Source organism: Periplaneta americana, chromosome 8 (genome assembly GCF_040183065.1).
Source record: "Periplaneta americana isolate PAMFEO1 chromosome 8, P.americana_PAMFEO1_priV1, whole genome shotgun sequence".
In the NCBI taxonomy this organism is placed as follows: Eukaryota; Metazoa; Arthropoda; class Insecta; order Blattodea; family Blattidae; genus Periplaneta; species Periplaneta americana.
In genome coordinates, this window is record NC_091124.1 from 62,566,162 (window position 1) to 62,581,843 (window position 15,682).

A 15,682-nucleotide genomic window follows, 5' to 3' on the forward strand; every position below is an offset into this window, starting at 1 on the left:
GGCATATTACCACCCACTCTTACATCGTGTGAAAACGTGCTCTAGAAGTAGAACACTTGTACAATCTTTCTGCACTTATAGGAACATATTTTAGAAAATGGATTCCAGATTCCTCACGAGAATCATATTTTAAACTTGTTAAACTGACCATAGAAGTACATAAAGATCTACTGACGTAGCTCAGTGGGCTAAGGACTATCGGTCCGGAGTCGCGCTCGGTCGCGGGTTCGATTCCCGCTGATTTCCTGGTTGGGTTTTTTCTTATATCCCCAACTGTAAGGTGAATGTCAGGTAATCTATGGCGGATCCTTGGCCTCGTCTCGCCAAATATCATCTCGCTATCATCAATACCATCGATGCTAAATAATCTAGTAGTTGATACAGCGTCATTAAATAACCAAACAAAAGAAAGTACTACATAAAGTGCAGATGTTAGCACACAGCTTGAGGTTACCAGTACAACACGACTTTACATAAAAATGTTGTAAGATAATATTTAACGGAGTCAATAATAATAATAATAATAATAATAATAATAATAATAATAATGAATCAGTAGGCAAGATGTTCTGTACACTAGGCCTGAGTTCTATTATATGACTAATTGACTAATTCGTGCATGTGACGTTTATTTCATACTACAGCTGTGATAATAAGCTATTGCACTGTAGGCCTACTTATATTTCTAACTAAAACATTAGGTACGTGTTTCTATTTTACAGGTGTAGGCCTATATTATGTGATATGGAAGCAAATAAATAATAATTGTTCATTTCTCGTCCATATCAAAGCAAACGTGTTTATAACATAGGCCTAATGTAACGTCTTACACAGGCAGTGTTTTGTTAATAATAGGCCTAGTTAATACTAATAATTTTCTTTTCATCTGAACTATTACTACAATATGCATTTGTATTTCTGTTCGCTCTATATGTTGTCAAATAACTATACAACATCTTTAGTTACGGTATCGAATTGTTACAGTTTTTTTTCGTTTCATGTCAAACTAATGGTAACTAAGCTTGATCATTTCTTTAACGCGGTCACTTTAAATGTTAATAAGATTTTTTTTCCATTTATCCATTCAGATTGATTTATAAGGGACACCAAACATATATATTAAACATTCAGCATTGTATAGTGTAGCCGTCTGCTAGCCGGTGCTTCTCCTAAAGCATGGCGGCGGATGCAAGCTTCAATTTGTCCCTACTCTAAACTTCTGCGCAGCCTCGGCTGTAGTGGCTCGCTGTGAATTATCACTATTTGAAATGTAGAAGCCTGCATTTCTCTATAACAGCTTGGTCTGACAATAGAATGTTCAGCCAAACTGTTTTGCAAAACAAATAACCATAACAATTTCTGGAATTGGTGATGACATTTTAAATGTGGCTTGATAGCAGTAGTGATAGTGACAACCAAGATGATTGTTAGGATTATTATTTTCACTACTACCACCACCACCACCACCGCCGCCGCCGCCGCCACCACCACCCCCCCGCCGTCATTACTATCATTATTAATATTATCATTATTATTATTATCATTATCATATTATTATTATTATTATTATTATTATTATTATTATTATTATTATTATTATTATTATTAGTATTAAAAAATTGATATTGATGCCACATCATTTTGTAGAATAAAATTGTTACTGTGTGCTGTAAACAGAGCCACAAGGAGTCCATAAGAGCTTCAATTCTGGATGTTCGGGATGATGTGGATGTGACTCGGCTTGCTGAAAACACTCAAATTATAGCTGAAGCACTTGCAAGGCATATCTTCAATTTGTCTTCGGGAGAAGTCTTCTCAAACAGTCTCGTAAGTATTCTGTAGCCTGTGAGGTGCTGATCTTGCACTGTACCATCAGAGTAGAATCTGAAATTTACCGAATGTGTTCCAGTTTAAGAATGTTTAGAATTTGCACGCAAACACACACACACACACACACACACACACACACACATACATGATTTTCACACACGATTTTGTTTTGTCTTACGTAGTTATAAATGCAAATATACACGATAAACAATAATGATAGTTGCATTTCCTCTTAATTCATTACATTTTGCACTTCCACTGTCGTACAATATCTTCTGTAAAAGTATCTCATTATAAGTTCGCATTTGTTATAGAAATTTGAAGTTTGTTGTTTTGGTTCAGTTAATGAAAACATTATGCTAGAGATTAGAAGTAAAGTTGAGCATCACAATTAAAAATAAAAAGATTTGCTAATTGTGTAGTATGACTCAGGTGTTTGTAGTGAATATGTGCGTGAGATTTCAGTGTTCTTAAAATAGTGATAATATTCCTATAAAAGTATAACAACTTAATACCATTTTTAAAATTGTATGTGTGTTTTTTCAAAGATGTCGTTACAAGCTGAACAAGTATGAATGAATGAATGAATATATTTGTCATTAAGCAGTACCTTTTTGGTGATGCAGCACTTCACAATTATTATACAGTGCCATCTCCCCATTTTACAATGCCTCTCGTACAAGTCATTAATTGTTTTAATTTACTATTACATTTCTTCCACTCTGTCTTTTCTTGTTCGTCATCATTTCTTCCACTAACTTTACTCCTCTCCCATTATTACACCAAAATATTATACTTACAAGTCTGTACCTCCTCCTCTATGGCACATTTTCCTTCACTTCACATCTCTATCTATTTGCACTTTTAGACCTCACTGCTAACTTTTTCACATTTCTACTTTTAGTCTAAATTTTCTTTTCTCTCGATTTATTTCCCCTCCACACCATTTCCTAAAGTCATACTGATTTTCCCCCTTGTTTTCCTCTCTTCCTTCATCACTGTTTCCTGCTCTATCTCCTACCTCCATCACTCTTCTTTTCGACAGCCTCGATTTGGTTCTTAGTTCCTTCACTCTCTTCAGAATTGCTCCCATCCGCTGTCCACTATTTTGCTTCGATTGCAACTGAGGTCATGTTCTGCTGCGTCTGTTGAATTCCAATTCGCTTTACTCCTTCTTCAGATGACATCACTGCCTGCTTTCCTGGTACTTTTGCTGAACTTATCACTTCCACACATCTAGCTGAACAAGTAATGAGGGGAGTTTAGTTTTTCCTTAACGCAGAAGTTTGGTTCTTATGTAAGTTTAAAGTGCAGTAGTATAGCTTTACTGTAATTCTAATTGTACCATAAATGATTCGTTTAAATAATAATACTTCAATAATAATAATAATGATAATGACAATAATAATACAAAAAGGTAAGAATGTACAGTATGTTAGTTACTGTTCCTGCATGTCCAATTAACAACACTGCCGAACATGTTGGTTGGCTGCACTTCATCAACATTTAAGTATTCTGCTCTGTATATTGCAGGAGATCTGTCCGGATTCTTGTAATGAGAATAATTGCAACCAAAATCAACACTGTAGAATCAGATATAATAACATTTGCATAGTGAAACTGTTCCTTTTCCCATACTTTTTTCTTAGTATTTCCACTGCATTGCTTTCAGAGGGATCAATATTTACGTTGTTTATTGCATCTCATTTAAAGAATTACTCTACTTGCCATTTCGATCTTTACACCCCCCCCCCCCCCACTCAGCATGCAAAAACAAAGACTCCTGTATTTGGATTGCAGAACTCGGAACTGTACTGTACTGTACGATTTTATGAATATGCAGATTGAATTTCGATTGCAGTATGTCTTGATTGCAGGGTGTGGAGGCAGATTCTCTAAGATCGTGGCTTGACTTTTTATGTACTCATCCAAGATCTGCCCAACTTCTTGCAGAAAAGAGCAGTCCTTTGGTAAACACGTTGAAGGATGCAATGAGCAGGTATAAACAGTGTTTAATGCTGAGAGTGGATAGTAGATATTAATGCTAGAATTGAGAAGGAACATCTGTGCAATGCTCATTACTACTCTGGACATACAGTAACAGTGTGTCAGTATGCTTATGTTCCCTATACTAACTTGTTTTAGTGTTTTTAGCTTGTTAATATAAAGTAATGTCCATGCATGCATTAAATATTACAATGCTAGATGGTGAGTCCCTGGTATTATACAAACAAGCACATGAAATAGTGTATAAAGTTAAACTTTCCAATCAAAACTATAAAAATATTTGCCTGTGCCTTTAGTTTTCCTTTTATAGACGGTTAAAATCAGGGAAGTTCGAGAGGACCACCGTATATGCACAAGCACGTTCCTGTCAGCTCTTCTTTAAAAGAATATCATAAAAGTAGCAAAAAACAGGAATTTCTTAAATGTGGAAATGTTCAAACAAGGTTTCACTATAGTTTTTATGTGGGAATCTGTTATATGATTTAATGAATACCGTATTTTTTGGAGTATGAGACGCACCCCAAAAATTGACAGAAATTTTCCAGAAAAAACTAAAATTTAAAGAAACATATAACTAATGTTAAGAATTATTCATTGACCTTCAGAAGCCTTTAAATTCACTCCCATCGCTGTCATCGGAAGTTTCTTCTTCATTGGATCCAATTGAACTTGCCATCAGAACAGGAATCTTCAGATTCATAGAGAAAATGATCCTCACTTCCATCTGGGGTGTTGCTGATATCACACTTCAAAAAAGACTTCACAATGGTGTTCTCACTGACCTAGACCAGGATAGGGTGACAGTACCAGTGGTTGAACACTTAAGACATTTTTCATACTTAAATTTTAATATAACTTAAATTGTTATTTTAATGTAACATTTGAAAAATGTGTCTGAAAGAGCAAATTTTACTCTACAAAAGCATAGTAAGAACCTTAAGTTAACAAAAATACATCTATAAATGTTTTATGTTAAAGAAAAAAAGTCACATTTCACCAGTAGCTGAACAACCCGTCCCAGAAGTTGTACAGTAACGACACCATTAGTTGAACAGTATTAAAATATCACCATGATGTCCTCTTCAAAGTTCATCTTCAGTTCTGTCTTCCTACAGATATGCTGTGAAGAAACTGGTACCTAATTCTTCCTTCTGTTCCTGTAATATTAGGATCATCTAGTTTTTTTTAAATCTGAGAGATGACCACAACACTGACATCATCTTCATCAGTTCTAAATACCATACAGCTTTCATCACAGTTCTTTAAAGCAATTACTTGTATTTCATCATTTAGAACTTTCTGTATGATACATACATAGTTGTATGATATATTTTTCTTTCCCGGAAAATTCACAAGAACAAAATCTCCTTCTTTCCAGACACCTCTGTCTTCATTAATGCCTTCTTCTTTCTCATTTCCTTCTTCTTCAGATGACGGAAGGAGAGTAACATCATCCAGGCTGTCACCACTTTCCACCCATTCCTCACTGGTTTCAGAGTCTGTTTCTTCAATTCTCCTCTTTTCTTTCCTTGTTCTCCGTTTAATTTTTTCAGGAACTGCCTGTGCATCTCTTTCAGGATCTTTTTTAGCTGATTCTTTGGCTTGCAGTTTTCTTTTCTTTGTATTTTCTTTAACTGCTTTAATTTCCTCCTTTTGTTGTACCCAATCTAGCCATTTTTTGGATGTTGTTGCATGCGGCAAGCGTTCCTTCTTTCTTCCTTCTTTAGCAGGTGGAGAATCTGTTGGCCAAGTGACATGATTGCCAAATGAAGGACTAATCCTTGACTTTTTTACTTGAAGGACCTGATGAGTATTTTTAACCTCTGGAGTCCTACTCTTTACAGGGGTTAATGTTACACTTGAGCATGGCTCTTGCTCGAAGTCATTATTCTGCAATTCTGAATTACTTCCTGGGCTCGTTATTGGGGCAGTGGAATTGATATGTTCTGCTACTTCAGAAGTAACTTCAGTTGCAATAATTCTGTCACTCCTCTGTTCAGTTACAATACACTTGTTCCTTATTTTCTTCCAGACATCAAACAATTCTTTAGCTTCTAATGGTCCTTCCCAGCCAGTTTTTTCAGCTTCTCTGAACTGTTCAGCTCTACCGGCTTTCATTAAAGATTCAAAGAGAAGTATATGTTCAATCTTGAACTCTGCTGGTTTTACAGATTCCTCAGTCATCACAGCTGGTGGGCATTTCCTGTTTTCACTTGACATACACCTAGCATAGTCAACTGCATTGGGGTCAAAAGGATAAATACCACATTTCCTAAATCCATTTTTAATTACATCTGGAGTTGCCTTGTCACGAAATACTGCTGCTAACAGTCTTCCAAATATGGCTTTGTTTACAACCTTATTATTGTTATTTTTCTTCCATTCATACACAACATTTTTCCATCCAGATTTAAGTGGACGAAATATGCTAACATCTGCAGGTTACAAGATGTGGGTAGCATTGGGCAAAAGTGCGAAGTGCAAAATCTGATGATCTGAACAGTATTTTGCCACATTGTAAGTTGTATGTGACTTGTGGCCATCTACTAGCAGAAGTACGGGGAATTTTATGTTTCTAGCCTTAAGCCAAGGGTAGAAAATATTGGCAATGTATTCAAAATAAATAGCCCCAGTCATCCAGCCATTTCTAGACCTGGCAATACCCCAGTTTGGGTCCATGTTTTCTGAAACGTCCCTCGGTATTCTTTGTAGTGGAAAAACTATCATTGCGGGAGCAGTTTCTCCAGCTGCAATGAAATTAGCCATAACTGTAATGGCTTCCTTTTCATTTCCAGTCTTTATTTCATATAAATTGTCGAATGATATTGGTCCAAGAACTCGTCCTGTCTTTGGACATGTCTGAAAGCCACTTTCGTCTGCATTGAAAATCCGGCTTGGATTATCAAGAATGTCCAAAGCATTTTCACTTTCGAGATAAGTACGTAGTTCTTCAAACCATTCTCTGATGTGTTTTTCAGTAACTCTGGCACGAGCAGCATTTATACTTTCAGCGTGACGTTCAGATACTGATGGATGCCTTTTCATAAAAGCTGAAAACCACTTTCTTCCAGGAGTACCATCAGTAAAGGGCGTTTCTCTACCATCTTCTTTCACTACATCACCAACAGTCTCAATTAATGTTTGTCGTTTCACAGGAAAACCTTTCTTGGCATAGGCATGAATCCAGCTCACCAATAAACTTTCTTCCTCCTTAGAAAGAATAGTTTGCGGCCCCATTTTTCTTGTCATAGGAACTTTACCTTTTACTTTATTGGAGAGTGTGCTCAGAGGAACATTAAAATCTCTGGATGCTTTCCGAAGACTTAATCCTTCATTAACGGCCTGTACTGCTGCTAACATTGTATCTTCGTAGTATCGGAACAACTGTTTTTTTTTTGTCCTTTAACATTTGTCCTGTGTCAGGGGCATGACCTAGGTCTACATTTAATTCATCCATTTCGTCTGTCTGTGGGAGGGGAAAAACAAGAATAGTTCTATAAGCTTGCTTTGTAAGTTGTCTATTACTGCTTTTGAGGGGTTCCAGTACTTGAACACACCAATGGTTGAACACCAAAACAAGTGTTCAACTACTGGATCCAAGCAACACATGCTCATCCTAACCTCAAATTATGATTCTATATACTTTTTCCTGAGAATATATTTGTAATTAACTTATATAAGAGCATTTCTTCAAAAGCACCAATAGATGAACAACTGTTCAATTACTGGATCTGCACTATTTAGTGTGTTCCAGTAATTGAACATGCCCATTAAATAAGAATACAACAAGAATTTTGTTAAACATGGTGGCAGACAAGCTTTTCAAGCTCTATAGTATCCAAAGGAATCGGAATATTGACAGAAATATCAATTAACTTAATGTAAATAAGTAGTAACTGAAAGTAAGTCACTCACCATTTGTTAATCTTAATCCTTTGTGAGAAGAAGAAATTTTGCACGTGTTCTCTTAAATTACAACCACAGTATGAAAGCACAAAGAAACTCAATTGAAAATAGTGGAACAGGTTCACCAATCTTTAAATTATAAATATCCTTTGTGGGGAAATACAAAATTTCCCGCAAACCTTATAAAATGGAGCTAAATTGTTACTGTTCATCCACTGGTGACCGTTCAGCCACTGGTACAGTCACCAGGATATTTTGACCCATTCACAAACTTGAGTGAGTGTAGGCCATTTAAGTGCTCCCTTCAGAGTCAGCTGATGCACACTGCTGGCCACCATCCACTTATTCCACTCTTTTCTCCTGAACACTAAATGGTTTGTTTAATGAAACATCAAGAGGCTGCAGTTGTGAAGTTAGTCCTCCTGGTATGACAGCCAATCTTGGAATTTTTGTTTGATCTTGGGAGGGAAAAACTAGTGTGGACAGTTAGCTGTAAATATTTTTTAGGTTTCTTTCTCTGAATTTTATTATTATTTTGTAATATATTAGGAAATTCTCATAAATTGTTAAGTTAATTCTTTTTTATTGTATGTAAACTGAGCAAATCAAATAATATTTGTGATCAGTGTGTTACAATTTTCATCTAGATATTAGCCTATTTTTGATAATCTTGACTCTCAGTTGTAAACTCTAAGGAGTATTTGTGATCATTTTGTTTTATGTTTAGTGTTGTAATAGAATAATTTTCATTTTTGCACGATAATTTCACACGTGTAATTTGACAATGTCATTAGCTTTTGCTATAACGACAGCTAATAAATACTATACTACTATACTATACTATGAAAAATAACAGTACATGTAAGCCTACCTTCTTTGTATAAAATGCAGCCTAATTTCAAGGCCTATTTTGAGAACAAAAAAGTGCGTCTTATACACCGATAAATATGGTATATCTCGTATAACCTTACCCTAATGTGTACAGTTAGGTCATTATCATTGTCAGTTGCATTTTTGTATGTGCAGGTACCTGAAGGAAGTGAAAGTCACATACCACATTCCAGACAAAAGGGACCCAGAGTTTGTTTTTTATGATGTAACCAGAGCTATCGTCAATGTTTATAGGTAAGTTTCTACTTCAGTATACTTCGTCTATTGCACTTCCATATAATAATAATTATATATTATCTTTGCAGAAGGCTGTACTCCCAAAATAGTAATTTGAATACAGTACAGTATGTTGTTTGTTTTCTAATGCCAGGCGTTTAATAATAAAGTCATTTGACTTCTTGCACTCCAATATTTTTCAAAGATATTATCATGGTCAGCCACTGAAGCACAGATTTTGAGGTGTTCCGAATCCATTTCTTGGTTTCAGTTGCACAATGGGCAATTAGGGGACTGATATATTCATACAATATAGTATAATGTCACTATTATTCATCCAGTAGTCATATACTTTTAAATCTTTCTGACAACATACTTTTCTTTTATGGACACACTTACCTCATGTACCAAACAAGTTTAGTTTTTAATAGTAACAATAATGATTATTGTAATAAGAATAATATATACCGAGTGACACATTTATTATCTGTGATAGTTAATTAAATGTTTTTATTTTTTTTTTATTTTTTTTTTTTTTTGGTGTGTTCAAATTGTTTTTCTTCTGCATTAACACATACCTAATTGGAGTCTTTGAAACAATCTGTCCAAAACTCGGAGGTGTTCTTAGTAGGATCCCTTGACTTACCCTTTTGTGAGTTTTGTCTCTAGCAAACTCTAAAAGATAAAGTGTACAAAAATAATCCATGTACTCTGGAATAACTCCGGGAAAAGATCACCTCTGTTTCTCAATGGGAACGTAGTGATAGTTGCATCACTGGTTAAACAAGTGCGAAAAATGTTTAGAACAAGAGCTTCTGCTTTCTTTAAATTTCTGGAATTTTTCCACTCCTTGGGCCTCGAATTGTTTCTGAATGTGTTTCTGTTCCGTCCAGTATCATGTAGGCTATTGAATTCCAGAAGTTTGAACTCGAAATGCACTATATAGGTTCAGTATTATGCCTTTGTACGTTGTCGAATATCACAAACTTTAACTTATTATTGGCTTGAAAATGTTATAATTGAACACGATATAGCAGAAACTTCAGCTGCATCCCTACTTAACTAATACAGTAGATGCTTGCAAGAAAAAGAAGTCTAGTCTATTCTTCTAAAGTGAATTTAAAATAAACATAAAATTACAACAATAAAGGAGGCAACTATTTATGGCATGGTTTTCTGTTTATTTTATGGTGCACATAATCAACTGAATGTTGTAAGCAACAAAACTCGCATATTACCAAGCGGAAGGCAGCCTAAGAACGATATGCAACATGGCAATTCATTAAAGATGGAAAAGACGAAACATTCTCTTATTGTTACATATTTACGAGTAAACTGCATCACTTCTTTATATTAGTTACATTTGTAACAATAGATTTAAAGTTCATTGCTGCTGATTATAAAAAATGATTGGTATTTTTCCACATATTTCAGTGTGAAACCTGCTGTATTCGATCTCTTCCTGACCATTGCAATTGCCATTTACCTTGGATTGATTTATTTTGTTATACAGGTAAGCACTGTAAGAAGTTAAGTTCATCAGTCCCATATTAATTGTAATATGCTTTAAATTCAGGTATTGAGAATTAATGTATATCCATTGTATTACTGTATTAGGTGTACTTTGTACTGAATTTGAAATATTTGTCTCCGCATGCTTCCTTGTCTGCCTGACTATAACCCACTGTTCTGTCCATAGCCTGCGTGTTTCTGAACCTAACCTAATAAAATGCAATGAGTATCGGATATAGACTCTATGAAATTACAAATATAAGAACAGTGGACAGTCCAAGGAAGAAGTAGAGAAAACAATTGCCTTTACTCTATGAACATGCTCTGATATCTTTAAAGATGGGAAGGAAGAAATTGTGGGTTATTCGAGAGAAATGTAGATTTTAATTTTTCCCCCCTTTTTACATTTTTAATGAGAAAATAGAACACTATGTCCCAGAGAGTGAATCTGTCTTCATAATGAGATAAAACGAGGAGACCATTGGAGCCAGCTACAAAGAGTTCAGTCCATTTAGTTAATCTGGTTTAGATGGGTGAATTTAGCCATTTGTAATGACCTCTATGACTAGAATTTCTTTTACTCTTCACAGTCCCTTTTCTAAGTTGTAGTTGTGCTTACACATAGTTGAATATGTACTGGTTTTGTTACATCTGTTGCACATTTTCTGATACTTCAAAGAAAGGCGTATTACCATTACTATTTTTTTTATTATTATTCATAATACGATGGTATTTTTAATAAATCATGTGTATTTGTACATTTCGCCTCTAATTAAGGATTACAGAATCCATTTAATTTTTTTTTAGAACTCTAATGCATATTCCCATTAATGCAAAGCTGAGAAATGTCTCTTGTATCTGTTTCAACCTTTAGATTTGATTATGGGACTATTAGGCTGGAATAATTAGATTCATGACTCTTATTCACACACAGTAGTACCCCTTTTAACGAGTCTCTGGGGGATTAATTTTCTCTTTCTTAAAGGGGATTTACATAAAATGGGAAGAAAAAGCTACAATAACTAGTACTAACATGTGTGTTATATATCAAACATTATAATTATTTCATTAGGCTTATAATTATTATTTACAATATATTTCATTATTATTTTCTAACTCTTCAAAATTGTGAAACATTAATGTTTTTCCATTTGGTTGAACGTGAACCACACTGAAACTAGGCAGTGAAAATTCCTTTCTTCTTCATTATTCCCCATAATGAAGTAATTAGCAAACCATGCTTTTTTTTGCTATATGCGATAGTATTATTTGAGGATTAACCTCAACATCCCTTATTATTTTCACTGTCAGTCCAATAGTTAATTTCTTCCATTTAGTCGCCATTATAATGATCTATAAACTAATAAAAAAACTTGGAAACAGGATTCACACAACTCGCGAGAACAAAGCAAGCAATGCAAAGCAAAACCATAAAGAATAATGCCGCCATACAGCACTGCATTACTATCGATTGAGATGTGTTATTGAATATGCTGGTATTATTGAAATTATTGAAAGTCAAGGCGATATTTCAGCGTCATTATCACAAAATTCACTTGAAAAGTAGCCCTTAAAAGCAGGATTTTTTTTAAACCGGGTTTCCTCAAAGCGAGAATTAATTATATTATTCTTATGGTAATTTGAAAACTTGCCCAGACATGTTCAAACATTTTTAACAAGAGCCAGAACAGGTCACAGTGTCACACAATTGTACCTACTGTCCAACCATAAACCACAAAAAAAGTAAATTAAAATCATCAATACCAGTTGCAGAAGATACAGCCGTGCAATATATGTTGACTACACCCCAACCCTGGCTACTAGCAACAGGCATCTATAATGAGCACCGATCAAAATACCCCTCATTTCTCATGAAAAACAAAAACTGAATAGACTACAGTGGACTTGTCAGCAAACAGCTGGATACATTAAGAAGATTGATTGATTGATTATTATGGTAATTTGGTTGAGTCTTAACAGAATTTCTTTAAAAACGGGAATCTTAAAACGGGGTTTTACTGTATTTTGGTAACTATTTAGTGCAACTCATGCTGCACCTGTTACTCTCAGTGACACTGAACCACAGTCTAGTATATACAGTCATGAAGCTCAATACGTAGTAAATATGCATCCATAGATAGTTGCTAACCACTAGGATCGCTAATATCGCCTCATTACAGATAATGTGAAATACAACTCAAGCTTTTTGACTGTATATACTAGACTGTGATTGAACTCTGTATATGATATGAAATAATTTTGTTGCTGCTTGTAGCTTGTACTTGCAAAATATAAACTTAATTCGTGATGTATAATCGTTAATTATTTTACGTGTTTCAGAAGTTTCCAGTGTTGTATACAATGGTGTCCACATTCATCTCCCCAAAGAAAGTCAGAAGTCTTTAAGGAAGAAAAATTTGTATTTCTTAGAAGACCTTTTAAAATGACGGATGAAGTACAGTAGTGTATTTTATTAATTTTTCATTTATGTGAAGTGAATAATTCATACATCATACTTAAATCATTGCCATAGGAGAGGAATGTATGTTTTTTAATTATACAGTTATTTTGGAGTGCCTTTTGCCTTAAATCGTGGGGCATTCTAGTCAACTGCTCATTGTTTGCAGTACAGTAATATACTGGGTGCTTGTTATACAGTATACATCCTTTGTGTGTATTTATTATACTGTTAAAATAAATTGCATGTATTAATAGTACAAACTTGTGGATTTAGAATTTGTCTTCCCTGTCAGTGAAAATTTAAAACAAAAGACAAAAAAGAATTTATAATATTGCATCATACTGTGCAAGGTATAGTTAGGAAAAAATCTTAACACATAGCTCTCATGCTTGTCCATTGTGAAATATGCGAGAATATGTTTTTACATAAGAATATATTATTGTGATGGTATTGTGATGATCTGATGAAACATACGTATATACTATGTACAGAGGTCACAATTTGTGCATATGTCCCTTACTATTACACATAACAGTATAACTCACTTTCACGGAAAATTGTTACATGTAGCTGTCATTTATGTGTTATTGTTATTTGTTCTGTTATGCTAAGATGAATATTAAATTATCTCACACATTCCTCATAATCGAACTCGTGAGGTTATTTATAATATGAAGGATGTATGAAAAAAAGAAAGAGTTTTGTGAATAGGTTAAGAAGGTGTGAGGAAGAGTGTTAGCTGCAGTAGGAATTTCTCAGATGATCCAAACGTGGATAAATCGTGTCGTCAACAGAGAAAGAAGTGATGTGCCACTTTTTAGAATTCATAAAGAAAGAAAAAGAAATGTCAGTAACTGGCCTTTATAGTTTTGATAAAAGTAGTGTAAGGAGAATAATTAACAAGTTTTACCTTATTGAAAAATGTCTTCTAACAATGCCAAAACTACATGAAAAGCTGACGAAAAATTGCCAAAACATCAAGTTACAAATCGAAGAAACTAATTAGGAATATCATGTGTGCATGTCGAACAGCAGCATATCTCTTTCCAATGATACAATTATTACATATATTAATAATAATAACTAGAGACGAGAATTTCATGCACTATAAAATCCCAAAACATGCATTCATGCACTATCGAACTATGAAACATGCACGATCAAGCGAAAAATACATTAAAATATGTACTTTCATTTTTGTTTCAAATGTCTTATTTCACTTCACTTTTTTTTTGCACAGTTAACAATCTAACATTTCTAAATTGGTTTCTGTGAGGTTCCTGCGCTTGTCAGTCAATATGTTTTTGTAGGCAGAGAATGACCTCTCTACATCGCAAGAAGTTATGGGTGCAAACTTGAATGAACATATTTGTGACATGTCAGGTCAAATTCTTCATTCAAATTTTCGCCACAAATAACCTACTTCACTGAACAAAAGAATCTGCAGTCCTGGTTAGCATTTATGGCTCTATCCAATTTCTTTTTCGCTGCTACATCCACTTTCCCATGGGCATAACTGAGGGATCTATGGAATTCTTTGCAGATTCTTTCCTTTTTTAAATTCTTGCAATATGTGAAGCAGATGCGACATGCTAGTCAACTTGAAATTTTTTAGTACATTTTATCTGAAATTATAATATACCTTATGATTATCTAGATACGATTTGAAATGGACATCGTAATTTAATTAATTATTTTAAAGAAGTTTTGTAATTTTTTACGAAGAACAACTGCCATATAAAATATTCGGAAACAGAATAGCATTGCTTAACTCTTTACGGCAACAATCGCAAAATATGACATCCCCATCTGATCTAATAAAATCCTTTCCTTTGAGTGCAAAGAGTACACTTTTGGAATCTTTAATTGGAAGCATATTGGAACCACAGTAACACATCCAAAATAAACAAACACATTAACCACTTAGAGGTTCACACACTGCAAACACAGTTTAGCGATGATTCCAATTATTGCTACTAGTACTGGAAAAGGAAGAGAATTTACAACCTCCCTGAAAGAGGGTGCTTTTGATCTAAATTATTTGTCGACAGTTTCCTTGAACCCTCTATATTTCCTCTCTACTATTCTCAAAATATCCAACATAATAAATCCATTTATGACATGCAGTGTATAGAGGGTCCTCGGTAAAGTGTTGTAAAAGTGAACTTCTGTCCAGGAAAAGGTCCTCTAATATCTTATTGTGAAAATCTTAACATTTTATTTCATTTTTCTGTTACTTGATTTTTTTTTCATTTTCTTCTTCAATCCTGATTCCTGAAGCTAGAATAAGGGACATACAAATCGAGAAACTGAGGTGTCCACTCAAAACTATTAAAACATGCATTTAAACTGAATATAACGCATATTATATGCATTATTAAGCTAAAAATTGCTTAAATATGCATTATGCATGTTTTTATCCTCAAAAAGGAGAAACATGCAAATATGCACGGAAAAAGTACACATATATGGAACCAGAAAGTAATGAAATGGATAAGTACTAAGTTTGAGCTATGTCCTATGTTCCTATAAAAACATGCATTTGCATGGAATTCTCGTCTCTAATAATAAGTCACAAATTCAGATCAGAACAACAACTAGTGACACATGTGGATGAAATGTATTCATTCTAATTCACATCGCTTTCAAATCATGGTGAGCTAAGTTGACTGAAGGCCTGTTGACATCTATTTATAGAAGAGGAAGGCTCATCATTATGGGCTTTATCGAGAATAAAACGATGTGGGAATCAACATAACAGGAAATTAGCATAAAGAAATAAAATTCAATAATTACAAGAAGTTATTTCAAGAAAATTTAATCACAAATCTCCCTGACAGAAGTATGCTTGTAATAGTC

The 15,682-nt window shown here is 34.3% G+C and overlaps 1 protein-coding gene across 1 annotated transcript in view; it reads left to right on the forward strand.

The window, feature by feature from the left end:
- Positions 1-14,746, forward strand: part of LOC138704755 (BOS complex subunit NCLN) — a 50,459-nt gene extending 35,713 nt beyond the window's left edge. Inside the window, exons 9-13 of the mRNA XM_069832947.1 lie at positions 1,678-1,827; positions 3,708-3,829; positions 8,770-8,868; positions 10,285-10,363; positions 12,703-14,746. Of these exons, the coding sequence (XP_069689048.1) occupies positions 1,678-1,827; positions 3,708-3,829; positions 8,770-8,868; positions 10,285-10,363; positions 12,703-12,768 (516 nt within the window). The 3' untranslated portion in view covers positions 12,769-14,746. The remainder of the gene's footprint in view (positions 1-1,677; positions 1,828-3,707; positions 3,830-8,769; positions 8,869-10,284; positions 10,364-12,702) is intronic.
- The last annotated feature ends 936 nt before the right edge of the window (positions 14,747-15,682 follow it).